Below are 24,733 nucleotides of genomic sequence, written 5' to 3' on the forward strand. Positions count from 1 at the left end.
ACATCTCTTTAAGACTGCCCCTATTCCTAATCTGCTCTTTTCTTGCCCTTGGGAGTTTGTCTTTTCTGGTACCTGGCTTGGTGTTCTCCTGCCTGCGATTCTGCCCGATCGGGCTTGACTGGCGCCCGCCCCCCCATACCAACCACCTCGCCTGTGCGCTGTTTCCGCCTCCTTGTACCTCCGTCATCGCCCACTTCCTATACACCGCGCATCCGCCCCTGCCCTTGGCATTCGAAGTCTTCTAATACCCTGACAAGTGCTCATCAATTTCTCCAGCATATCGTCTGCGCCTTCGAACCTCGATACTCTCGTTTCGATCCCGTCGCGTGGGTACTCTGGAATAAGGCGTCACAGTGACCCGGAAAACTTATCGCCCTCCGTCCCATTTTGCGATCTTATATCCAGCCGGTTTGCGCAGCCACGTATACGTGTTGCTGAGTCCGCGAGCCTTCGTCCTTGGGAAGCGTTCACCGCTTCACCTCCGCATCCATTCCCACGCGTCGCCTACATAACCCCGCGTTAGGCTAACTGGCCTGAGACGGTGGTCGCGCGTCGGAACTTTCCTACGTTCGATTTGATCTTCCACGAAACCACAGGCAAGGGTGGCTGCAGTTCCACCGTTCGCCATCATGAACCAGATGAATGTCGGAATGAATCCCGGCGCTGGGGTCCCAGTTGGTGGAGTTCCTATGATCAACAACGGATCCACGGCTTCCCGTAACGACGGCACTATGAATAATCCCGACATCATGATCAATAACCTCAACACGTACATTTACGATTACTTTTTGAAGCGTGGCTACCACGACTGCGCTCGCGCACTTGTGCAAGATGAATCCATCAAACTCAACACCGACAACAACCCTAAGACCAGCCCTGGCAATCGGCGTGATGGCGACATGAATGGCATGGATCCAGATGCCATGATGACTGATGGAAAGGACGGTGAGAAGATCAAGATCCCGGATGATCTCCCCCGTCCAAGTCTCCCCAGCGAAAGCCCCTCGTCATTCTTGCTAGACTGGTTCAGCCTCTTCTGGGATTTCTTCTGGGCCCAACGAAAGAAGGGCAACAGCAATGACGTCCGACAGTATCTTCAGCATAACCAGGTGCGTGAATGTTTTTTGCCAAAGGTGCGCATCACCAACTGATCGACTCCCCAGAACTTTATGCGTCTGCGAGAACAACAACATAATCAGTTTATGAGACAGCAACCTATGATGCCTGCTCAAATGAACCAGCTGCGCAGACAGAATGGCATGGTGCCACCTAACCTGCAGAAAACAGTGCTGCAGAACAACACCTCTGGCCTGTATGCTCTATCTCACTACTTTTCCCCACGGCAGGTGTCGGATTGGGGGTGGACGCCGTACTAACTTGATCTTCTGTAGCTCGCAACAGCAACAACAGATGGCACAGTTCCAAAAGACCCAGCAAATGCAAATGATGCAGCAAATGCAACGGGACCAATCTGACATGGAACTGGCTGGGCATCGACCACAGTCACCTGCGTCTGCCGACAACGCTCCTTCGCCGTCGAAACGCCCCCGCCTCGAAGGCGCTGTCAACGGACAACAGCTCGCACCGAACGGTCGTGGACAAGGACAAGGAATACCTGGGCAGCCCAATCCGCAGGCAATGATGATGCAAAATGGCATGCAGCAGCGGGGGTTGACTCAGGCGCAATTCCAGCAGTATCAGCAACAAGGACAGGCTGCGCAGCAGAAGAATATGCAGGTATATGCTCAAAACTTGGCCTTTCATCACTTTCGCTCAGCATCAAATTCCCAGGGTATCTCAAATGGTGGTATGATGAATCCCGGTGTTATGCCAAATCAGACCGATATGGTAGGGATGCCGGATGGCCAAGCACTATATCAGATGAATGGTGATTACTACGGCGCCACCGGTCAACTCCCCCAGGTTCGGCCTGGTTTGCAGACACCTGGCCCTCAGCATGGTAACCACGCACTCCAAGATTATCAAATGCAGCTTATGCTGCTCGAACAGCAGAATAAGCGGCGCCTGATGATGGCTCGCCAAGAGCAGGATAGCATGGCCCGTGCTGATGGCCAGCCCCCAATGCCCGGTCAAGGAGGTTTGCCACCTGGCACTTCTCCGGGCAGTCGGGCGGGCACTTCTCCTAACCCCAGCGACCAAATGAAACGAGGCACGCCCAAGATGCCTCAAAATGGACTTCCTGGCTCGCCTAGCGCGGCCGACATGTCCCAGCGTGGATCACCCGGATCCATGAACCTCAATGGCGGTCAAATGCCACCGGAGATGGCAGCTCAGTTCTTCCCTGGGCCGAATATGCGACCTCCCAGCTCCAACCCTGCTTTCTCTGGAGCTCAAATGGGTCAGCCCATTCCGGCTAACGCCCAGCGTATGCCTAGTGGACAATGGCCGCAAGGGCAACAACCGATGCCTATGCAGCATTCACCCGCGGGCCAGCCTCAGGCTGGAACCCCGCAGGAACGAAGCGCAATGCCTCCGCCCTCCGCGCCACCCGTCACAGGCCCCAACGCTGGTCGTGGCCAGCCAGCATCCCCACAGACCGCTGGCAATGCCCCGCCTACACCCCAGCAGTCTAACAAGCCCGCACCGAAGGGCAAGAAGGACACCAAGGACACCCGCAAGGTTTGTATCTCCTTGCTATTCAGTTGTCTGTATTTGCTAACTTGAACTCAAGCGGCCCACCAAGAAGGCTGCCGCTGCAGCTGCAGCTGCAGGTGCCACTCCTTCCACCGAAGCCGCAGACACAGCGCCAACGCCGACTCCATCAACTCCTGTCACACCTCAACATCCCAACTCCTTCAACAAGAACGGAGCGAATGGGGCTGCACAGGGACAGCCCTCGGCACCTGCCCCTCCGCCTATGGTTCAGCCGCCGCCTGACCAAACCCAGCAACCTTTCACTGACCTGAGTATTCCTGATGTATGCGCCCTTACAAGTCTTGACAGGTACTGGCTTGGAAAACAGACACTGACCTCGCATAGGCTCACGCATTTAACCTTGACTTCAGCGCACTGGAAAACCCAGACATTCTGGAGAACTTTGACTTCGACACGTTCCTCAACACCGACGCCGATGCCACCGGCTTTGGCTTCGATCCTAGCATATCATACTCAGCCGACGGTGTTGAGACAGGCGCCGGCGACAGCCTGTGAACGTGTAAAAGTCTTAACGGTCCTTCAGGTGCTTCACCTCCGATATACCCTTGTTTGTACATTTGATCATTGTTCTAGTGCGTTTGCGCGGATATTCGACCTGTTTTGCTTTCTTGTCTCTCAACTACCTGGATATGTGTGTTCTCTGCGCATGTGCTTCGGTGAGATTGGCGTTGGCGTACCCTGTTGATCGCAGTTCTTCCATCCTCTCTCTTGTCCGGAAAGCTCAGCAATTCCCAGTCATCTCGATACCACGGGACTCGCTTGGACTGGCCGGAGCTCGTTCTGTATTCGAGATTAGTGCACTGTGACCTACGAGTTTTCTTGGCTTCCTTCCTTTCTTTCTATTATTATTATTATTACTTGTGGATGTGGTTACTTAAATTCTTGCTTCGTTGAGTCCTCCCTATGGGCGAAGTTGATACTCTCACTCAGTTCAGTATGAAGTCCAGTACCTTTTGGCTGATCCAGTGCACTTTTATCCTTTCATTTGAAACGCTTTCCTTTTTCCTTGTCACCCAGCCCCTCTCTTTCTGGTTCAAATTCTTCCCAACAATGCCGGATGTTTCCTTTCCTGTTCCTCTTCCTTTTCTTCTCTTTTGTCACCAGTATAACTGGCAGTGGAAATCCACTTACTCTACTCCCGGCTTAAATAAAGTCTAAGCCTTGTGATTCCCCCCCTTTTCTTTCATTATCTGCATTTGCTCTCAATCAGAACCAATCCAGCATCGCCCCCATGGCTCTGCGTCTAGCAGATGGACATGGATGTGTCCAGGAAAAATGGAACCTGGAATGGGAAACAAAGGACAAACTAAAAATCACGAATCCCGAGATCCGTGTGAATGTGAATGCTAGCTGTTGCTCGTATGGTGTTGGGGATGTCTGTATGCGTGTGTGGATGGAATTGTGATGTGATTGACTTGGATTTGGATATTCCCCAGCAGACTAGGAGTTTGTTATGCGTTATGGTAATTTCGTTTCTTTTCAGAAATGTTCACGAGTCTCTATTGCAAATTTATTCTCAGTAAATGGCTATTTTGTAAGTTCCAAGGTTAGGTGGTGGGTGTACAGTAAGTTGTGCTAGCCCTATATTTCCTTTTTGGGAGATGTTGTAAATCATCCTGTTGTAGTGAGTACAAGGGTTATGAATGTGTTGTGACAGTGCTACCCTTGAAGTAACTTTATTGGAAAGACTCTACACGCAATGCAGCCTCGAAGCGAGTATAATGTTTTCAACTGCAAGGATGAGGATGGTATTCACTAGCAGTACTCTGACTAGCTGTCCAGAAATTCAAGAGGCTTCAGGTATACTTAAACTCACATACTGTACGAATGTATGAAAAGAAAGAAGTGGAGAAATGATTTGCTATCACGACGTTATGCATACAATTTTCTTTTCAAGCAAAACCGCCGGAGAAACAAGGAACATGCACCATGAGCCATGCGCCACTGATTGTGGGCATCGAACACATCTTACTCGTGACGACACCATCAGTCTCTCAGAAAATATCACGAAAAAGGTCTTGAACAGAACATGTAACAGATGATACGGGCTTATGGTGAGCATCAGGGTAACAGTAGTGTTTTCTCAAAGGAGGAAGAACTCGCCCTGGGTCTTGTAGGCGTTCAGTGACTGCTCGCACTCATCCTCTAGCGCTTGCAGGACACCCATTCCATTCGGATATTCAGCAGCGTCTTCGATACCAGCGTCTTCTTTTGCCATCTTCAGGATGTACAAAATCAGCTTCTTGACCCCGATAGCCTTGGCAGCCTCTTTATTCTTGCTCACGACGTAGGCCAGGTGAATTGGGCTAGCCCGGTTCAAGTATGGGTTGCCACCATGAATCGAGGCGAGTACTGCGTAGGAGTTGGCAAGCTTGTTTAACTTCTTTGGGACCATGTTGACCACCATATTGGGTGCGTTGGCATGCAAAGCGTCACAAATCACTAGACATAAAAGGAGACATGTCAGTGAATGTCATGGGTTAGAAGGGGCTGAGTGGGCTTACTTCTCACGACACTCGTGAAGGAAGCCTCTTTGTCCAATTCGCCGAGAGCCTTCACAATTGATCGCAGGGTTGCCAAGGGATCATTGGCGGGCTCTTCCTGTACCTTGATAGGTACATATCGACTGCCAGTCACGGGGATCATGTTTGAGTTGGCTTTTGCCGGGATCAGAGCGGAGCAATTTCCGTTCTTTGCCTTGTCCGCTCTAGGTACATTTGAACGAACCTGGGTATTCTGTTGAGCATTATTCTGAGATTGAGAGCCAGACCGACAACCCCTGCCTCTGGATCGCCTGAACTTGGGCAAGACAGTAGACTTCGTTACACCCGCATATTGAACAGTGGTGCCTGTATTCTTTAGAGCATCGGCATTCTTCGAATACAGAAGCGTGGCTATCTGCTTCTGGGTCGGTACGTTCACCGTCACCGGTTTATCCGCCGGCAGGATGGAAAAATGATCATAATCACCTCCGCCAACCATCATCTGATGTATTGCCAGATGGGCAACAGTATTTTGAGCCTCATCAAGCGTTGGGACTGGCTTCATGGTGCGGTAAAGCTTTCTGCCCACGTGAACATCACAGTGCCATGCGCGGCCATCCCTGATGGGCAGATATCGAGGCTCCGGCCACTTCTGCATTATGCGGTAGACTGGAGAGAAACCACTGTTAGATATTGCTCAAAGAAGTTGACCAAAAACGATTACCTTCAAGCACTTCAACCCAGTTCCAGGAAGGGCTCGTGGGCCCATCCATTGGCTGAGGCGGGATCTGCCACAGCATGTTGAATCCACGCAATTGTTCAAGGGCTTCGCGACAAGCAGTGACCCTGGCTTCATGGAGTGACTCAGATATCGGGGCAATCAGGACGGTGTGCCCCCACAATGTCAATCTGACGCCAATCTTCTTTCCATTTTTGCCACCGTACTTGTATTCATACCGGGGCCGCAGATTGGCCATAAGGTCAAACATATTGAAGACGAATAACACCTGGTTGTCCATCAAGCTGCCCACAACAATCGACCCCAGAGTCTTCAAATTGGTTGTCAGCTTAGTGCTTGTATGAAAAGAGTCAGTCAACGATACTACTTACTTGAACAGGGCGGCACTCCGAATCTTTGGGGTTCATGTTCAAGGAGCTGCTGGTAATGTCTAGGATGTCACGCCGTTCTAAATGAGCCAAAGGGTCGCCTGGAGCAACCTGTTCAAACTTCGAGTCATGGGCAACGCTTGGAGCACCGGAATCGATCGATATCCCGGCGCCCAAAAAGCCTTGGGTTGGCATGCGGTCCCAGTCTCCCGACGCCATGTTGTATTCATGTTGGTCAACCTGGCGCCACTTGCAGTCCTCAGGGCTCGAAGGAACCGAATCATCCATGTTTAAGGCAGCGGAAGTAGAGGAAGACATAGCAGGAGGAAGAGGAAAGACAACTACAGGCAATCCCTTGGTCAGGGTAGGGCTGCAATAAGTCGGCAGGTGGACGACGGGATTCGGAGGAAGAACTCGACGACCTTGGCCTTGAGGTGAGACCAAAGGACGACCAGAAGTAAGGCCAGTAGACATATCATTAGAAAGATCAGTAGAAAAGCCAGTAGAAACAACAGCAGTAAGACCCAGGACAGAATTTTGTGACAGAGAGTACTCAGGACCAATCTCTGTATCATGGCCACTAGTCAAAGCAGGGCCACCGGCAGAGTTGGTGTCAAATGGAGGCTGCTGGTTCATGGCAGGCTGACCACGAGCATTTAGCCCAGTCAGCACCCGCTGAAAGAGCGATGGGATCTCCGGAATTGTGGCCAGTGCAGGTTGTTGGTGTTGGCCAGCAGACGTAAAAATTCTGGCAACAGCCAGCTCAAAGTCCTCAGGAAGAGTCACCACAGGCTGCTGGCTGTATGACCGCTGAAATCCTCGCTGAAATCCACGATGAAATCGCTGCAAGTGTGACTGGACTTTTTGAGCCTCGGCGTCCTGGATTTCAGCCCGTAGAGAATGAACTTGGGATATCTGAGCCTGCGTCGAGGCCATAGACACCTCGTTTCCCTGGTTATCAACCATGGAAAGATCACGCAACAGATCTATGCCTGGCAGTGGCGCGGAAGTGAGTGTCTCTCTGGACACTGTGAATGAGTTCAGAGGCTGCATAGAGTGAGCGCGGGGACGCTGTTGCTGGTCCTGTCGTTCCTGACTGACGAAATTCTCAGCACATGGTTGACCGACAGAACGTGTGTCCATCATATCAGGACCATCATCTGCTGGGCCGTCACACTGTATCAGCTGCTGGGATTTATGGGTCATGTCCTGATGCTCAATACTCTCAATAACAGAGCTTGCAAGTGCACTCGCATCATGCCCCAAACTGCCAAAACGGCTTGGGTCACGAGAAGACCACGGAAAAGGCCTGTCTAGAGGTGCCTCAGAGTAGGCGACTGCAGGCTGGACTTTGCCCAAAGCAGAGCTGCAAGGAGTGGGAAGACCGAAGACAGGGATTGAAAGAAGAAGAGGCTGACGACCTTGAGTCTCAGTCAAGGGGAGGGAGACAGGGTTGATGGCGACAGTCTCAGGAGAGACGGTCCCAGTAGATGGGGCCCCAATAGAGCCCAAAACAGAAACAGGATGAGTGGGAGACACCAAAGTAGAGGAAGACGAAACAGAAATGCCCATGCCCGAGTCCAGAAGTGAGGACATGTCCGAGGCAGACGTGACGTCTGTCTGGGAGATGTCCAAGTTCGGAGCGGAATCCGCCATGAGGAGGTCAGGCTGGCAAGTCTGTGTTGATGATGAGCTTGATGAAGTTGATGGAAACAGAAGATGGAAACACGTGTGAATGGGGAGGAGGAGATAAAGAATGAATGGCGGAAGAGAGAAGAGAAAGGAAGAGAAAAAAGAAAACAAGAGGAAGATGTAAACAGTCTTGCTCTTTCCTGATTGGGAAGTGCTCTGGGACAGTCACATTTGATCGTCAAGGTGCACACTGACTGCCGACAAATATCCCATCAAAGTGGCGAACTTTGGACTATTTGTACTGGCTTTAGAGCTGGTTTTCGAAATGTCAGGCTAGAGTAACTTTGAAGTGCGGCGACTGATATTTATATGTAGGCTTTCTATGACCAAGGGCTCATACCCGATATGTCAACCTCGCGATGTAGAGATGGTATCTTGTCAACAGATATTTGTTACTTGAAGAATATGTAGATAAGTTACGATCATGGAACACAATGACCTGGGATGAGGAAGTAATAGTAAGAGGCATTTGGTGAATCCACTATCAGCTAAGAATACAAGGATATGCAGACGACCGGATGGTCACCATAGACGGGCAGATAGTCTCCAAACTAAGTCACAAGCTACTCATTCTCCTGATCAGCTAAATGAGCATCTTCAGTGTCGATTGCGAGCTTGGCTTTCCTCATGATATCCTTTGCCTTGGGTGTTTCCTGGTTGGCGACATTGTCGACATTTTTCACCTCCTTCACAACCTCCTTGACGACTTCCTTCAGGACTTCCTTCTTGCTTTTGATCTTCTCACTAGGGCTAGCCCCAACCTTGGAGATTGGCAAGTCAACAACATCCTTCTCGTGAACAGGCTGCATGCTTGAGTCCGAGACGTCACGGGTGCTGGGCTGCGAGATTTCACAGAGGGCAGAGGTGCGACGAGTAAGTCGACCGTAGCCTTCAGAGCGCGCTTTGGCGGCAGCAGAGGGCTGTCCAGTGGACAGTGTAGCGGAGGGAGTGTTTGAGGGTGCACGGGTGCCCACGGTTGGCAACTTGGTAGGGGTGAGAGACTGGATCAACTCGCTGTACTGCTCATCATCCATGGCGGCGATTATGCTGGGTTGTTTGCTGTGCTCGTAGCTGATGCCAGTCATGCTCGAGATGGCACGGCTGCTGGTAGAGCTAGAGGCGTAGTCTGGCATTGGGACATCTTCCCGAGAAGAACGGGCACCGCGTTGACGCCAAGCAGTGTCGTCGACAAAAGCTTCCAAAGCGGGCTCGACAATGTATGTATCCTGTCCTTCCCAGCGAGGTCCCCGTGGGTAATCAGTCCATTGCGTGGAGGGGATGGGAAAACCTCGGTGAGGAGTCCACGCAAAGCTTGATGGATTGCCAGGTTGGTGGTGGCTGCTGTTGTAAGTTGCGGCATTGCTGCTGCTGGACTGGCTGCTGGAGTTCACAGTAGTACCGTTGGGCTTGCTCGGAGAATGTCCATGGGGGTCATCAGGTCTCTTGGTGTTACCGTACCCATTTGCTGGAAAATACCGAGGTCCATTGCCCGATGGCAGCCACATCTTAGGGTTGGGCCAGGCGATGTTGGAAAACTCCAGAATATCTGCAATCCACATTAGCAACAAAGCCTCTGTCAATGGGAAACAAAATACTTGCCTCGGGGTGCATGCTGAAAAGACATGACAATCACATCCTTGTAGCGCTCGAACGGAGGAGACCGGTTTGGACGAGAGAATCCTTCAGCGATGACGACCCTGATCCGACCTTTAGTATCGCTTATATCCCAGTGCTTCTGCCCAAGAATCTCAGAATGAAAGGCAGGGAAGCGCATCGCGTCAGGGTTTCCATCTCGGTCGAGGTCTATACAACGTTAGAAGTTGAAGGCCACTTAATTGAGAGGAATCGTACGGGCACTGAGTTCTGTCGAGCAAAATTAGCATCCCATACCATGGTGATGAAGTATAGAGCACATACCAATAACATGCGGCCAATCAGTTCTCTGCCCGAAGATAGTGCCACTGACAGATCTCAGCTCAGTCCACGAAAAATATCAAGGATCGAATACTCACGCAACGAAAGCACCATCCACATAGATGCGAGCTTCAAAGAGCAAGGCATCCTCTGGCTCCATGTGAGACTCGATCGAGAGACTAGGACGTGGCTTCTCCCAGCTGTGCACCGATACCCGGAACCGACTGTCTTGAGGCAGACTCGGGATGAAGGTCGTGAGAACAGGGAGTTGGTTGCAACGGGCCGGGTCAGGATAGTATGGATGAGGGCCGTGGTATGCGGCACTGTGCAGGTTTGGCGAGTCCTTATCCTTGGTCACAAAGCATTGGGTCTTGAACTCCTGGATTGGCACCCTGGAGAGCTCCGGGAAAAGAAGCACATCCCAGTTTCCGTAGCGCATCTTGAAACGGAGGCAAACCTGATTTGAAATGAGGTTAATAAATTGAAGGGGATGAGATAAAAAGGTGACAGTGATGACTGTCTGCATGTACCTGCCTGGGTGGAAGGGGAGAAGGCGCGAAACAACGACAACCGAAGCTGTGCAGGGTTGGGGAAAGAAGAGAAAGAAGGCCTGGAGGTACATGGGTAAACAACGGACAGGCGTGAGGGAGGAAGTACCTCAATATACCATACCTAGGTGCAACTCTATTGATGCCTCAGCCCTCTACATCAGCAATTACACCACCCAAGACCAAACGACATCTTCCTATTAATTGCATAACAAAATTCACAATAGCGTTTCTGAAATTGAAAATTCGAGACAGACATTACCTCCTATGAAGCGCAAGTCAACCACAGAATAAACCAAGCCCTAACGGGGAAAATCAAGATACAATCAGGCACGGAAACAGTCTAGAGAAAGAGGACAGAAATTCAACGCGTGCTAACACCAAGTGCCAACCTTCTCACCATGATATAAATGAAATTACAAGCCGCAGCTTAGAAAATAAACGTAAAGTATTCCGATAGATTGATCTCTGACAGCATCGAAGACGGACAAGAAGCAGAGAGAGAGATAGATGAAAGAGACCCAAAACTAACTGCAAAAGGCCAACGAAGCGCCAAACCAGAGAGGCTCCATACTACATGAGCAAATGCTCGAGATTGCTGAATCTTTTTTTCATGGGACCAGCCCTTGACAAGGCCGTAGTCCAGCAGCTTGCTAGCAAAGAGCTGACAGAAACAGACCAAAGAAAGATTGGAGACGGCAGCAATAAAATGCAAGACATCAAACGAGCGCACGACATTATTGCATACCACATACCAAGAAATTTAGAATCGACAAACGCTGAGGCGCACGAAATAGAGCGTGTTGTACAAGCCGTCATCAGTCTAACAGGAATAGAAAGGAAAAGGGAAAAGCTCAACGCGACATTCCTCAAAGCGAACATAATTCAATTTAGCTGCTTGAAAGAAAAAGAAAAAAAAAAAAAAAAGTTGAACAAATGAAAAAGTGTGGGGAAATGGAACTTTTCGCAGAATGCCTGCCCAAGGAGTATAGGGAAAAAGAAGCGCATGAACAATTCGGACTTCCGTTACACGCAGACAAAGACCCACGGGGTGTTTAGAACCCCCAGTAGCATAAGGGCAGAGAGACATCGAAAATAAGGTAAAAAAGGAGAATAAGATACGAAAGAGCGCAGAGGGGGAAAAGAGATACATAAGAACAAGACAGATCAGCGGGAAAGGCAAAGCTCAGATCTTGCTAAGGTAATAGCGCTCACGTAAAAAGGAAATGCGTAGCACAGGAGACACGATGCTCATCAAGAGCTATAGCCTTGAAGGCAGAAACCAGGGAATCACGAATTTGTTATGACACAATAGACCCGTCATTTGAATGGCGCAGACAACTCCTGCCGGTGATTTCAATCAAAGGAAACGCTCACTGGAGAGTTGTGTCAGCCGACCGCCTGCTTCAAGAGTGATCCGGGATCGGGCTGCCAGGGTGACTGCTCACCTTCATGGGGGCAAAACCGCCATACTGGTGGGCTGGGGGCATGCCCATGGAGGGGTACATGGGAGGTGGCGGGGGAGCAGGGCGGTAGGGGCTGCCGGCAGGGCCGGAGTTGTTCTGGGAGCGGCCCCAGCTCAGGCGGACACGAGAGTTACCGATGGGGTATCCCTGCATCTGGTTGATAGCCATCTCTGCGGCGTGGCGCTGGACGAACTGGACGAAACCGCAGCCCTTTCCAGGGGGATCTTGACGTAGGTAATCTCGCCGAATCCCTGGAAGAAAGAGCGGAGCTCATCCTCGGTGACGTAGCCAGAGAGACCACCAACGAAGACAGTGGTGTTGTTGGGGTCGGTGAACTGGTTCATGGGCTGGGGAGCACCGTAGAAGGGCATGGGAGGGCCACCCATGGGAGGGTACATGCCAGCCGGGCCGGGCATACCCATACCACCACCGTTGCCAACACCGGGGCCCTTGTTCTTAGGGGTAGCGGTGGAGATACGCATGGGGCGGTTGCCACAGTAGACACCCTGCATCTCGGTAAGGGCGCGCTGCTGGTCGTTCTCATCGGAGAAACGGACGAACCCGTAGCCACGGGACATGCCGCTGATGGGGTCGGTCATGATCTTGGCGGACTTGCACGAGGGGAAGCGGCTCTGGAACAGCGAAACGAGGACGTACTCGTTAACCTCGGGGCCGAGGTCACCAACGAAGATGGAGTACTCAGGACCACGGTCATCACGGCTTAATTGAGGTTAATACCAGGTGAAAATACCAATTCTTGGGGTTCGTGCTTACCTGCGGTCCGCGAGGCCACCGCCGGTAGCCCAGTTGAGCTTGAAGACCCGGTTGGTGTTGGGCATGGGAGTGCCGTTCAGAGAAAGGGCCTTGGCAGCGGCGGCAGGGGAGGCGAAATCGACGAAGCAGTAGCCAGCATTGCTCCTACTACCCACATTAGGAACGTATTCGAACACATAAGAGGAATATAGTGTCTTACCCAGAGAACTTGTCGCGGATCATCTTGACGTTGACCTGCTCACCCATCTGGAACCAGAGGTTGCGGATGAAGTTCTCGTCGATCCAGGGCTCAAGCTCACCCATCCAGAGCGTGGTCTTGCCATCAGCGCCCTGCTGGGGAACGGGGGCAGCGTTGGGCTCACCAGGAGCGGGGCCCTGGAACTGAGCGGCGGAGGGATCGGCCTGACCGGTCATGGTGGTGTCAACGGGGGCTGGGGCGCCAGCAGCGGCGGGATCCTGCTGAGGGAAAGATTCGAAGTTGTTGAACGACATTTTGTAGCAAAAATCAAAGTCCGAAAGTCGACGTAAGAAGGTTAAATATCAAAGCGACTAGAACTTCGTGGAGTCGTAAATAAAGACCGGCGTTAGATCAATTCGTGATAAGCCAGGCAAGGAGGGCGTAAAGGTCCTGGGTTGAAATGAATGTTAGATTTCCTCGCTGCAATTTAAAAACCGGCTGAAGCAGTGATATAAGACGAGAAAAAGTGATATGCGACAAGACAAAAAATCATAGTCGAGCTGAGATCAAAAAAAGTAGAGACGCGAAAACTCAAGACAGTGAAGGAAATGTGAAGAAGGTCGCAAGTCCTTTCAGCACTTCAGCCTCAAAGCGGCACCGGAAATCGCCAAGACCAGAGCTTCGGGTAGCATTCGCGGAAGGGATTGATGGGTGGATCGGCCGCAGACGAACGGCAGAGCGAGGAAATTGGATGCGCAAGACGAAAATGGTATATCATCAATTCGTTGATGCTGGCGAAGGCTATGCGCCGGCCGTTTCCGTATCCAGTCTGACGTCCGAATGCAACCGATCCGTTCACACTCAACGGGGATTCAGATGACCCGGTCCGGGGTGCTTTGTCATGGGCGCAAGGGCGCGGCGCGACCGGAGCTTCGCCATTTCCCTGGTCAAGGTCGAGGTCGGAGGCAGAGGCAGAGCAGTATGAGGTGGACTGGGTATGATGAAAGAGGCTTGCACTCACCTAATATAAAGCAGATCGCGAAAACACTAGAAATGCGATCGCAAAAACAAGTAATCGGCAACAAGCACAACTCCCTAAAGCAAAATCCGCGAAAAACGAGATCTTCGAACAATAGGAAAGAGGGGGATGGAGAGGGGAAGAAGAAAATGAAGAAACGAAATCTTGGAGGGAGGGGGAAGTGCGAAATTACTGATACAGGGGTATTTGTAATACGGGGTATGGTATTTGGACCCATGGTTCTACACTCGGTTGTCCTTGCCTCAGTATCTATCTATACTGGAGCTATAGCTATAACTATATAACTAAACTGACTAGCTACTACAACTTTAACTATATAAACACTTACACTATTAGAACCCCATGCATATGCGGGTGACTTCCGACAATCCCGATTCTACAGCACATCAACTGTTAAGACTTCCGCCCGATCCGTACCAGATCTGAGTCCAAGCCAAATCTCGGTGAGAGACACCCAATAGTACCTGATACAAGGGGACCAATGCATGAAATCTGCAAGGACCTGTCGCCCTCCTCACAATGTGACTTGTCAACATCCGTGGGCCTTATCGTCATCGACGCTGATGTAATGTTCGCTAGTCGGTACCGGGAAAGTGCCTATACGAGACATAGTTGGGTACCTAATAACTTATGTATTAAGCTTGCTTACTCCGTACTTGGGAGCTAACAAGGTTGTAGCTTAACATTTACATGTAATCCGTTGTTACATATATTATACAAAGCAAATGAGCCCCGCCACACAAGCATCGAACCATGGAACTACAGTACTGTACTCCCTTTCACCCACCCCTGCACCTGCAGGTCCTGAAGTATGCAGCCCTCTTCTCGAAGCAAGGTTCTATAATCCATTTAAGGATGTAAGGAAGTAACTTGATTCCCATACGTCACTGTAGAATAATAAAAAGAAAACCATGGGGCGCTCGTATTAGAATTACCCGTTACCCGCAGAGATTTCATGTGCCAAGCACCTTTCCACTCGGTACGCGACGCGTTTCCGTATGGTATTTCCGGAGATCTGGTTCTATATACAATGAAGGTGCAAGGGAGTAGAATAAGCTAAGCCCTTGCATGGTGAGACACTGTCGGTACTGTATTAGCGTGTCTGTTTGTATACAGTCTGGGGATAGGGCATGCCCTGAGTTCCAGTAAGATGAACATTGTATATACGTACTGTAGATTATTAATCCCTTGAACCATGGAACAAGGTCTTTGGTGCCCACCATCGGAAATAAGAGCCTGATATTTCGTATATCGTATACTGTGCCTCACCTCTAAACCTACTTGTAAGCCCAATCTTCTTTGTTAGGAGTCAAAGCACAGTATAGTACAGTAGAAACCGTCAGCCCGAGGCTGAGCATCGCCCCCAGGACTACTAGCTTTCCCCACTTTCAGGGCTCATATCCACTTAGTTCGGGCTGTTCTGTCCAAAGAGAGGGCTAAGACTGCGAGTGACTGTTACGTGAATTCGAGGTATGGAAACACTGGTCTTACAGTACTACTTCAGCTGACTCTGGTGAGCTGCCATTCTACCTGCCCGACTCCACTAAGTTTCTTGTTTTTTTTTTTTTTTCTTTTTCTTTTTCTTTTTTTTTTTTTTTTTTTTCGGGTCTCGGGTTTCAGGATTTTCTTTCTTTTATAAATATAGAACTTTCTAGAAGACACATGCGTATCCGTCTATATATGTACGGAGTATGCAGTAGAATCTAACCCTGTGGGACTTCTTTTGTCTGCATCCAATGGCCTGAGCTTCTTGCACTACGTCGACTTCTAAAAATATACTCTTCAGCAATCTATACAGCCCCAGATCAGATAAATAGAGTCAGGCACAGGTGTAGGCAACAATATTAACTATCCTATAGCACAAAACACAAAACTCCCACAATACTCAATGCGAACAAAATATCCAATCCAGATACAAACATCATACATTCAAAGTCCACAACCCACATCACCATCATCACCAGCCACACCAGGGTTCTGCTCCGCAAGCAACATCAAACTCTTCTCATAAACCTGCGTAGCCTCCAACATCCACGGCTCATCATCATCCTCAACATCCTCAACATCATCGTCGTAATCACCATCCCCATCCCCAGTAATCTCCCGACTAGAACCCCCCAACGCAGAAAAAACCTCATACCGGGTCATCTCCGCTAAACTCCGAATGCGGACCTTCTGCGTCTCCGTTGCGAGCGACTGACCAATCTGAGCACCCGGAAGAGCGGCACCCGTTAGTGGGTGCGTTCCTGTACATAATGCTGCAAAGATCGAGTCCAGTTTATGCAGGATTGTTAGTGTTGGTTGTGGGTCGAAGGGGAAGCTTTTTAAGGAGGTTTGGGTTAGGCCTGCTAGGGTTATGAGGGTTTCAGTTTGAATTGCCGCTGGAAGGTTGTTAGTTGTATAGTTTCTTTATATGTAAAAATAATCGTAGATATGAATATAAGAAGAAAGAAGGGTTATACTCACGAGTTGCCGAAACCCAAAGCATGTCAACCAGGCTATCCACATCAACTACAAGATCCTTGAATCCCTCATATCTGCGTAAGGAAACAGGTGTATCCGGGGCATCCATGCCCATGTCGGATTTCATTTTGCGGTAGGTGATCTTTTCAATACCCGTGCTGAGCCGGCCTCGGAGCTGAATTTCTTCCTCTGAGCCGGAGGGGATGGGTGTAGTCCGCTGTGGCGGAAGATATAGTGGTGGATTCCATTGCTGGGTTGGGACTGGGGGGAGATCTATGGAGATATCTCCATTCCTGGTTCTTTCGCTGCTTTGGGTTCTGGTTTGGTGGAGGATTGGGACGTCTTCAAACTCGACATCTTCGTCAGAGTCAGGCTCGTCCTGAAGTAGGACAGGTGACATGTTGATGGGCCTTTGAATCCCGGGGACAAGGCGCGTGAAATCTGGATTATTGGATATTTTGTGGTGAGGTGGGTCGATGACGGCGAGAACAGATATTCTGAGGTACTCCAATGTCCAAACAACTAGGGTTAAAACAAGTGAAGACTGTGCTCAGGCTGTTTTTGGAGATGCAAGAGAAGTCTCATATGAAGGTATACACCTGTGCACGTATAGCTCAGATCTTATACTCAGATCAGAGGTGGGATGTCATGCCAAGCCTTGGTCTGTGCGGGATATCCGACTACCTACATACTACAATTACACTACAATTACATATGGGTTCAGTCCGGTTCGTTGTTTCACTTGGCATTTAACTCGAGTATAGTGATCTGACCGCACAAGCGGCTTTTTATTTCTAGCCGCATCTCTTGCGAGAGAACCAGGAAAGTTACTAGTTAACAGGAATTAGTAAGACCCCTTGGAGCGAGCCCTGCTACATATACGCCAGGTACATAGCGACATTTCCACAGAACAGTGTTTCCAATAATGCTGGCTCTGCCGTACGTTGGGACATATTTAATCGATCGATAAAAAGTGTGCAAAACGGAGTACTGTGCCAGACAGCCAGTATCTCTACATGACTCAAGCGAAAGTCAATAAGTTGATGTTGAACATATTCAATCCATAGATAATGTGATAGTTATTGAGATATAATGTACTTATCCATCTAAGCCACCTATTTCAATCGAACATCAGCAAATGCAGCACCAAGAAGCAGAAGCAAAAGAAAGCAAGATATAAAGCTCTATATCAGAAGGTGAGAAGATCGTTGATATGCTGGTTTTTGAAGTCATAGCATAACAGCGAACAAAGTGCGTTTTGCTAATATGGCCCCAGCGTACTCATCCTTAGAGCGAACAATCCAAGAATGCAAAGAAGCAGCAAGTAACTCACATGTACATCAGGAAACCTCGAAACTTTTATCCTGTCCACGAAAGACTCCCAAAACGCCATGCTATCATGCATACAAGATCACTCAGGCTGTATCAAAAGTTAGCACGCCAAAAGCAAAGCTAAAAAAAGAGCAAAAGAAAACTCACCCGAATCTTGCCCCTCCGCTCCTTAAGCTCGTGCAACTTCTTCTTATCCTCATCAAAGCGCCTAAGCAACGCATTCTGCCTCTCCTTCCTCTTCTCCCTCGACTGGAAGCGATAAAAGTCCTCCAGACCCTCGGCCTTCTTCTTCTGCCTCTCAACAAGCTCCTTCATCTCATCCTCCCTGGCAACAGAATTCAACTTAGGACCGTGCGAAACTGTAATAAAGCCATCCTCATCCGGCTCGGCCAATCGCTTCGACTCCTCGCGCTTGCGCGCCAGCCACCGCCGCGAACGTAGTCATGAACTCGTTCACGGAGCGGAGGAGCGCGCCCCGGTCTGGATATTGGAGGCGCTCGTGCGCGACGTACCGCTGCAAACCCAGGGCGGGGATGCGGTCTGCCGGCATGTCCTCGCCCCAGACGAGGGTGGTACCGCGCTTGGCGGCCTTTGTGGCGGCTTTCAGGCTGGTTTCCATGCTGGGTTTATCGGCGAAGATGACGATTGCGTGGGCGCCGCTCTTTTGGAGTTTGCGGTCCCAGGTTGAAGGGAGGTTGATGTCGTCTAAATAAGTTTGGTAGTCGTCTGCTGTTACGCGCTTGCGTTTCTTTTTGTTGGAGTTTGTGTCGGTGTCTGCGGCTGCTGTGCGCTTTTTTGTTGGCACGTCTTCGAATTGGACTCGCTCAACGCGGCCGGCGGAGAGTTGTGTGCCGAAAAGGTGGCGGATATGGGCTTCTGTTGTGTCGATTGGGACGTTGACGAGGAAGAGGGAGCGGGTGGAATCTGGGTCTGGGATTCGGGGTTCATGGGGACGGATGTAGAGGTAGTGTGTTGCGGGCTTGGGGAATGTTGGTGTTGCGGGGAGCTGCACTGGCAGGGTCGTGTACCCTGCCACCTCCACGGATGCACCCTTCATTTTGATGAAACGCTGATCGCTGGATGTTGCGTGGGTTGAATGGAACTTTTTCTGCAGTTTTGATTTTGCCGCGTTGCCAGAGCGGCGCTGTAGGCGGTGAACTCTATATTAGGGCTGCCATCAGACTTTTGGATCTTAACAATACAATTTATGGTATAACTGAACTAATTGTATAATCCATCAGCATCCAGCTGGGACTATCTCGAAAATAATTATCTTAAATAATTCCTTCAATACTCCGTACCGTTTGAGACTACCTCAAATCTTGTCAGGATCATTGATACCGCCATTGGTAATGATGTAGATGGCTTCGCGCTCAGGGCAGTCTGTCAAAAAGTTAGACAAGCTCACAGCCTCGAAATTTGAGGGAAGGTACCAGGGGAATCCTGAATCTTGGCAACTCGCTCCTCACCACGACCCTTCCGAAGAAGCACGCGAGTGGTAGAAGCATGAGCAAGAACATGTCCACCAACAGGCTTGCGGCCATCAGCACCGGCAAAGAGAGAGCTGGCACCGGGGTCACTCTGGACTTGATTTGTCTGAACAAGCAGTGTAAGATATGAATACAGCATGCCAAACAGGAACGGGGATAGGATAATACTCACCATTAAGACACAAACATTGAACTCTGCAAAGACCAAGTAAGCACTCATTCCCACAAACAAACAAAACTCCAGAGGAAAACCCCAAACGGCAGAGAAACAGCAAACTAACCTTCAGCCATATGCGCCAGCTTCATCAAAAACTGATTCAACTTCTGCTGCCGATCTGCCAACTCGCCACGCCCACAATAATCAACCCGAAAGCAATTCATAATGCTATCAATAACAAGCAACCGAAAAGCACCACCAGAAAACTCCCGACTAAGCGTATTCAACAACTCAAGCTGATGCTCGCTATTCAACGCGCGAGCGTAGGCAATATTCTCCTGCGTAGCTTCTGGATCGACGCCGTACCGCTCTGCAATCTGGGCGATGCGCTCGGGGCGGAATGTACCCTCTGTGTCGATGTAGGCGACTTTTCCATTTGCGCCTCCGAGCTCGACGGGCAGTTGGGCGATTACGGACATTGTGTGTGAGAGTTGGGTTTTGCCGCAGCGGAATTCGCCGAAGACTTCGCTTATGCTCATGCTTTGGAAGCCGCTGATTGGGGGTTTGTTAGTACCTGTGGCATGGATAAATGGATGGATGGGAAAGAATGGAGGGGTGTACTTACCCACCGAGGATAGAGTCGAATTGCTTACTGCCTGTCGAGATGCGGACGACTCTCTTGCGTTGGTGGTGCAACTCCATGGCAGTGATGAACCCAGATGCAGAAGGCTGTTTTAGGGTTTACGGTTAGATGCTACTCCATTATCATTATACCAGGAGTAGAGGACAGCATACCAGACATTTCTGAATAGCTTCCTTGACTTTCTCGACCTTGACCTCGCTGAACCCTTTGATCTTGAGGAGTGTCTTGCGCGTGGCGCCGTGGACGGACTGGATATATTGATTAGTTGGATGGATAGAGGCATTGGACCATCCGCATGGCATGGATTCAGGAACTGACAGCAACAGTGTGGAAGCCATTGGCTTTCAGTTTGGTGATGTCGGCTGCGCCAATTCCGTGAGATTGGATAGTGTCAATGTCCACGATGAAGAGCTGTAGTGAGGAAGTAGGGCTGGTTAGGTTTGGTGTGCGTGGAGTTGGGACTGGAATGTACCTCATCGCCCTCGAATTCATCACTTGCCACTGAACCCGGCATCTTGATCAGATGAAAAGATCAAAAGTGATTGATCAGGTCGATGGGGAGGGTATGGGGGAACGAGAGAGCTGGGAGAGCTGTGCACCAAGTCACGGGTTCCCAGCTACCACCACTGCACCTCTGCACCTCTGCAAAATACATTTACAATAGAGAAGGTAATTGAAATGATTCATTTTGACTCTTGAAATGTTCTCTGCACCGAGGACTCTTCCCAAGAAGGGCCTTTCTTCCACTCGCAACGTTTCCCCGAGTCCAAGCTTTCCTCTCAGCTTCACAGATCTCCATCATTCTCTCTGTCATTGCCATACTTCTTCATCTCTCCTCTCCTTGGCCTCATCCAGGAAAACCGCAACCAAGAGTCGATCGAATTGAACCAATCGAGAAAGATAATCTGTAAGAGAACAATAGGACGCCAATCGTAAGACTTGAGAGCGAAGTCAAGTCAGAAGGGACTTCGTAAACAAAAACAGGAAATAACTTTTCTGTTTGTTCGTCGTATACATGATAGAGATAAAATAAAAAAGAGCAAAAAATCATAAGGAAACAAGCGCAAATTCCAAGTTGACAAGAAAAAGAAGAAATTCAATAGCTGGTTTTTGCCGAGACACCAGACCCAGACCCGGAATCAGGTAACCTCAGAATAAGAGGGCGGGTTTAAATATATGCAAAGGAAGAAATGGAGAAGAGAAAGGAGCGTGGTTCAGGGAAAGTGACCGTAATATAGAACCGAGGAAGAAAAGGTAACTAGAAATTCCTGCAAAAGGAAGGATGCGCGGTGGAGAGAAGCACTGTCAACCAATTTATGCGACAGCGGTGGTAGGAGCCGCAGCCACAACAGGGGCAGCTTCAGCAGCAGGCTCAGCAGTGGGCACAGGGGCGGCAACAGGGGCAACAGCGGCAACAGCATCAGGAGAAGCCTCAGCAGCAGCGGGCTTAGCGGCACCCTCGTTGAGAGGGCAGTCGCGGGAGATGTGACCAGCCTGGGAGCACTTGTAGCAGACCTTACCGGCGGAGCTGAGAGGGCCACCGTTGGGAGCTGTACAGTCACGCGAGATGTGGCCGAGCTTGCCGCAGGCGTAGCACTTCATAGCCTGAGCCTGGCAGTCACGGGCGAAGTGGTTGGGGCCACCGCACTTGTAGCAGGTTGCGGTGCGTTGGTAGCCGCTGAAGCCACCACGGAAATTACCCTGGAAACCGCCGCGAGGGCCACCGGCGCCACGGCCAGCAGGACCAGTAGGGGCACCACCAGCGGGACCGGCGTTGGCACCAGCACCGGCAGCAGCGGGGCTGGGGCAGTTGCGCTGGGGGTTGGTCAGTCACTGTCGAAGTTCGATATGCAATCATGGAGGGCTTACGGCAAGGTGGCCGGGCTGGCCGCAGTTGTAGCAGCGGCCGTTGGCGCCATTCAGACGGAGGGTGGGGCAGTCAGCCTGGACGTGACCGAGGCCCTGGCAGTTGTAGCACTGCTTGGCTGGATGGATGTTAGCAATCCGGAATTCTCAATGAGCATGGATTCGAGGTGTAGCTTACTCTCGGTGGTACGGGGAAGAGGGCAGGCGCTAGACTCGTGGCCTATATGAACGATTAGGAGCAGTTGCGGGGTACAATTCACGGTCAGACATACCGGGCTGCTTGCCTGTAGAAACAAATTGATTAGCATGTATTCACATCAGAGGGTAGATCTAGGGCATTCACGTACAGTTGTAGCAGAGACGCTCAGTTGAAGTGCAGACCTCTACCGAGGGGTTAGTATGGACCACACGGCCAGGATACTCCCTACTCACCGGCATAGTGGCCAATAGTGCCACACTTGTAGCACGCGCGACGAGACAACATCATTGTGGGCGGTTTCTATCCATCGTCAGCCCACTGTCGAGATATAGCCGCATAGCTCCGATAAGCGTCTTCCCCTCCATCGCGGATCTGTCGAAGGTTGGTCGCAGCAAAGTCGACAACTCCCTCTCTTGTTTCGAATAGCAACATGTTCGATCATCGCAATCCGAAGCCTGCCCGCAGCATTATATACCCGTTGCGATCTTGCGCCCAAAAATTCGGATCGAAAGGAGGGAAGACGTAGATCGGCGGAGGAGACGAAACGACGCAACGCAAACTCGAAGGATCAAACCCACCTGCTAAAAGACTCTTCGGAACGTAAACTTTCTATTATCGGGACCTTGTCAGCCTTCTGGGAACCTTGGAGGGAAACACGTTCGTTGACTCCGAAAATCGCGAAGAAAAAAGTGGAACACAACGCACAAAAGTAAAGACATCAAAATCGAACGTACTCAACTCACACTGCTCAACCACTTCTCAACAACCAAGTGATATATCAATATGAATATCAAACACACAAAGGAAGAAAGAGTGAAAAAGTGGAAAAGGTCATGCAAACTCGTCAAACGGTTTAGCTCCCGGGCTTTTCCGTATTGCGTAAGGTCGATTCACGTTTATTTACTTCTATACTTCATTCCACCCCTACATTCTCTGTAACCCGGTCTATACAGCAATGACAATGCAATTCATTTCTTCGTCAGGTCTCCGGGAGATCCGTAGTTCATCTAATCTACTCTTCTTTTTCCAGAATGGCAGGGGCCTTGATCTCACGGCCCTTGAGGAATTCCAGGTTTTCACCGCCCTGTATACATGTTAGCTGAACAACATTCAAACATGTAAAATGATAAAATGCAAGATATGGGAGAGGGGACGAGGGGAGAGGGAAACATACGTAGCTGATCAGAGGGGAGACTTCAACACCAACAGCCTCACCCTCGGTGATGACAACACCACCTGCAGCCTCAATCCACCGCTGGCCCTGGGCCATGATATCTGCCCGGCTGGTATCTGCGTCGTCCTGGCCGGTACCACGGGCGTTCTTCAAGGGCGAGAACTCGTCCTCACGGCGCACCTCAATGCTGGCGAACTTGTTCAACGGGGTCATGGGGAACACGTCAAAGACGAACTGCTCGAGCTTGACACCGTTGGGCTTCTCGGGCTTGACGGCGTCACCGGTCTCGGGGTCCACGCAGCCAATCTTCTTGCGGGCCACGTGGTGGGGCAGCTGGTGTGCCCAGTTCTCAATAGACTCGAGGAAGCGGAATGAGTAGTAGTGGTTGACGATGTTGGCAGCACGGTACTTGAGAACGTCGGGCTGCTTGGGGTCTTTGGCTTCGGCGGTCTCCCGGTCGATCTCGGAGTACTCAACGACATCAGGCTTGCCGTTCTTCAGCAAGATCAACCCAACAGACTCAGTGGCGTTACGCTTGCGCACCACCTTGGTGGCAATGTCGACATCCTTTTCTGCGGAGAAACCAATGAACACGGGGTCGGCGACCTTGACAAGGCAGTTGTCGACGCAGTAGGCGTGAATGTGCTTGATGCCACGGCGGCGCATGTCCTCGCGCACACCTGAGACTACGAGGGCCTGGTAGATACCACCGTTTCCATCGGGGGCAACGGCAGCCTATACATATGTCAGAAAATTACTCTTCAAACTTCAACGCTGGACGGTACATACCTTGCCCTTGCTCTCGAGCATGATCTTACCCTCGTTGGAGATACAAGGCAAAACACCCTGCTCGAAGATCATAATGTTGCTCTCCTTGAGACCAAAGTAGTTGTTCTGCGCGAAGAACTCCTCGGTGGGCTTGCGAGTAGGCCCACTGGTCATAACGTACCAGGGAATAACAACCTCGGCACCGCCATTGGCCTTCTGAGCCAGCTCCTGGAGCTTAGCAATGCGCTGAGCCTGCAGCTGGAAGAGCGACTTCTCGCTCAAAAGACCAATATCGAAGCAGCCCTTGGGGGCGGAGCTGCCGAGCCGGGTACCCTGCCCACCAGCCATCAATACAACCGCCACCTTGTTCTCCGCGACCTCCTTCAAGCCTGCATTGTACCACCTCTGGAGATCTGAGGGATCGGAGTCGAGGATGGAGGCTGTGGCTACGTCGGGCAAGGGCTCGAGAGTGACGGCGGCCTGCTCGGCCTTGGGGGGTTCAGAGCCTTGTCGGCCAGCTCGTTGATCCGGGTGGGGTCAAAGTTGGACAGCTGGTGGAACAGCTGGGACTTCTCGACGGTGCTCAATTCATCGACAAAGGCGAAGACATGTCCTTGTCCGGCGTCGTTATACTTCTTTTGGAGGGTTTGGAACTCCTCGGCCGAGGGCTCGCGGGGAGTCTCTCCGGCGGTACCTTGGATTTTACCAAGCACGTTCGAGACGGCATCTTTAATAACGCCGGCCATGATGTGTGGATATAGGAG

General features: G+C 50.7%; 10 protein-coding genes across 10 annotated transcripts; 1 reads left to right on the top strand and 9 right to left on the bottom strand.

The window, feature by feature from the left end:
• Positions 1-629: 629 nt before the first annotated feature.
• On the top strand, positions 630-3,171 carry somA (putative cAMP-dependent protein kinase pathway protein (Som1); the record flags this gene model as incomplete). The annotated part of the gene is made up of 6 exons (XM_058517453.1): positions 630-1,109; positions 1,164-1,312; positions 1,392-1,737; positions 1,792-2,640; positions 2,693-2,938; positions 3,001-3,171. The coding sequence occupies 6 exons, from the start codon at positions 630-632 to the stop codon at positions 3,169-3,171; spliced, it is 2,241 nt and encodes a 746-aa protein (XP_058371099.1).
• Positions 3,172-4,759: 1,588 nt separating this feature from the next.
• N7446_008709 (uncharacterized protein) lies at positions 4,760-7,922 on the bottom strand (the record flags this gene model as incomplete). The annotated part of the gene is made up of 4 exons (XM_058517454.1): positions 4,760-5,118; positions 5,181-5,828; positions 5,884-6,208; positions 6,270-7,922. The coding sequence occupies 4 exons, from the start codon at positions 7,920-7,922 to the stop codon at positions 4,760-4,762; spliced, it is 2,985 nt and encodes a 994-aa protein (XP_058371100.1).
• Positions 7,923-8,521: 599 nt separating this feature from the next.
• N7446_008710 (uncharacterized protein) lies at positions 8,522-10,311 on the bottom strand (the record flags this gene model as incomplete). The annotated part of the gene is made up of 5 exons (XM_058517455.1): positions 8,522-9,504; positions 9,558-9,761; positions 9,810-9,821; positions 9,876-9,919; positions 9,971-10,311. The coding sequence occupies 5 exons, from the start codon at positions 10,309-10,311 to the stop codon at positions 8,522-8,524; spliced, it is 1,584 nt and encodes a 527-aa protein (XP_058371101.1).
• A 682-nt stretch (positions 10,312-10,993) lies between these two features.
• Positions 10,994-11,302, bottom strand: N7446_008711 (uncharacterized protein; the record flags this gene model as incomplete). The annotated part of the gene is made up of 2 exons (XM_058517456.1): positions 10,994-11,073; positions 11,176-11,302. The coding sequence occupies 2 exons, from the start codon at positions 11,300-11,302 to the stop codon at positions 10,994-10,996; spliced, it is 207 nt and encodes a 68-aa protein (XP_058371102.1).
• A 491-nt stretch (positions 11,303-11,793) lies between these two features.
• On the bottom strand, positions 11,794-13,152 carry N7446_008712 (RNA-binding protein; the record flags this gene model as incomplete). The annotated part of the gene is made up of 5 exons (XM_058517457.1): positions 11,794-11,796; positions 11,869-12,039; positions 12,090-12,606; positions 12,661-12,807; positions 12,860-13,152. 5 exons carry the CDS (start codon positions 13,150-13,152, stop codon positions 11,794-11,796), a joined length of 1,131 nt encoding a protein of 376 aa, XP_058371103.1.
• Positions 13,153-15,725: 2,573 nt separating this feature from the next.
• On the bottom strand, positions 15,726-16,983 carry N7446_008713 (general transcription factor IIH subunit TFB6 family). Its single transcript, XM_058517458.1, has 2 exons — positions 16,344-16,983; positions 15,726-16,258 (listed from the first exon to the last, which is right to left on the bottom strand). The coding sequence occupies exons 1-2, from the start codon at positions 16,738-16,740 to the stop codon at positions 15,807-15,809; spliced, it is 849 nt and encodes a 282-aa protein (XP_058371104.1). The 5' UTR covers positions 16,741-16,983; the 3' UTR covers positions 15,726-15,806.
• Positions 16,984-17,205: 222 nt separating this feature from the next.
• Positions 17,206-18,729, bottom strand: N7446_008714 (putative ribosomal small subunit assembly protein; the record flags this gene model as incomplete). Its single annotated transcript, XM_058517459.1, is given in 4 exon segments — positions 17,206-17,455; positions 17,674-17,760; positions 17,820-18,083; positions 18,100-18,729. The coding sequence occupies 3 exon segments, from the start codon at positions 18,727-18,729 to the stop codon at positions 17,752-17,754; spliced, it is 903 nt and encodes a 300-aa protein (XP_058371105.1). The 3' UTR covers positions 17,206-17,455; positions 17,674-17,751.
• A 258-nt stretch (positions 18,730-18,987) lies between these two features.
• On the bottom strand, positions 18,988-20,476 carry N7446_008715 (recombinase DMC1; the record flags this gene model as incomplete). The annotated part of the gene is made up of 8 exons (XM_058517460.1): positions 18,988-19,055; positions 19,106-19,268; positions 19,335-19,357; positions 19,444-19,871; positions 19,945-20,048; positions 20,115-20,210; positions 20,281-20,373; positions 20,435-20,476. 8 exons carry the CDS (start codon positions 20,474-20,476, stop codon positions 18,988-18,990), a joined length of 1,017 nt encoding a protein of 338 aa, XP_058371106.1.
• An 800-nt stretch (positions 20,477-21,276) lies between these two features.
• On the bottom strand, positions 21,277-22,315 carry gisB (putative zinc knuckle nucleic acid binding protein; the record flags this gene model as incomplete). Its single annotated transcript, XM_058517461.1, has 6 exons — positions 21,277-21,777; positions 21,832-21,947; positions 22,007-22,048; positions 22,101-22,112; positions 22,176-22,211; positions 22,261-22,315. The coding sequence occupies 6 exons, from the start codon at positions 22,313-22,315 to the stop codon at positions 21,277-21,279; spliced, it is 762 nt and encodes a 253-aa protein (XP_058371107.1).
• Positions 22,316-23,039: 724 nt separating this feature from the next.
• N7446_008717 (UDP-N-acetylglucosamine diphosphorylase) lies at positions 23,040-24,715 on the bottom strand (the record flags this gene model as incomplete). Its single annotated transcript, XM_058517462.1, has 4 exons — positions 23,040-23,111; positions 23,202-23,936; positions 23,991-24,458; positions 24,548-24,715. The coding sequence occupies 4 exons, from the start codon at positions 24,713-24,715 to the stop codon at positions 23,040-23,042; spliced, it is 1,443 nt and encodes a 480-aa protein (XP_058371108.1).
• Positions 24,716-24,733: the final 18 nt, after the last annotated feature.

This window comes from Penicillium canescens (assembly GCF_028828765.1).
Source record: "Penicillium canescens strain IBT 15451 chromosome Unknown utg000005l_segment0_segment0, whole genome shotgun sequence".
NCBI lineage: Eukaryota > Fungi > Ascomycota > Eurotiomycetes > Eurotiales > Aspergillaceae > Penicillium > Penicillium canescens.

Bases quoted from the DNA above. Each gene is read 5' to 3' on its own strand.
- N7446_008713 (XM_058517458.1), bottom strand. From the start codon at position 16,740: ATGTCACCTGTCCTACTTCAGGACGAGCCTGACTCTGACGAAGATGTC. The intron at 16,259-16,343 runs GTGAGTATAACC...ACAACCTTCCAG, and splicing joins GCTTTGGGTTTCGGCAACTC to CGGCAATTCAAACTGAAACC.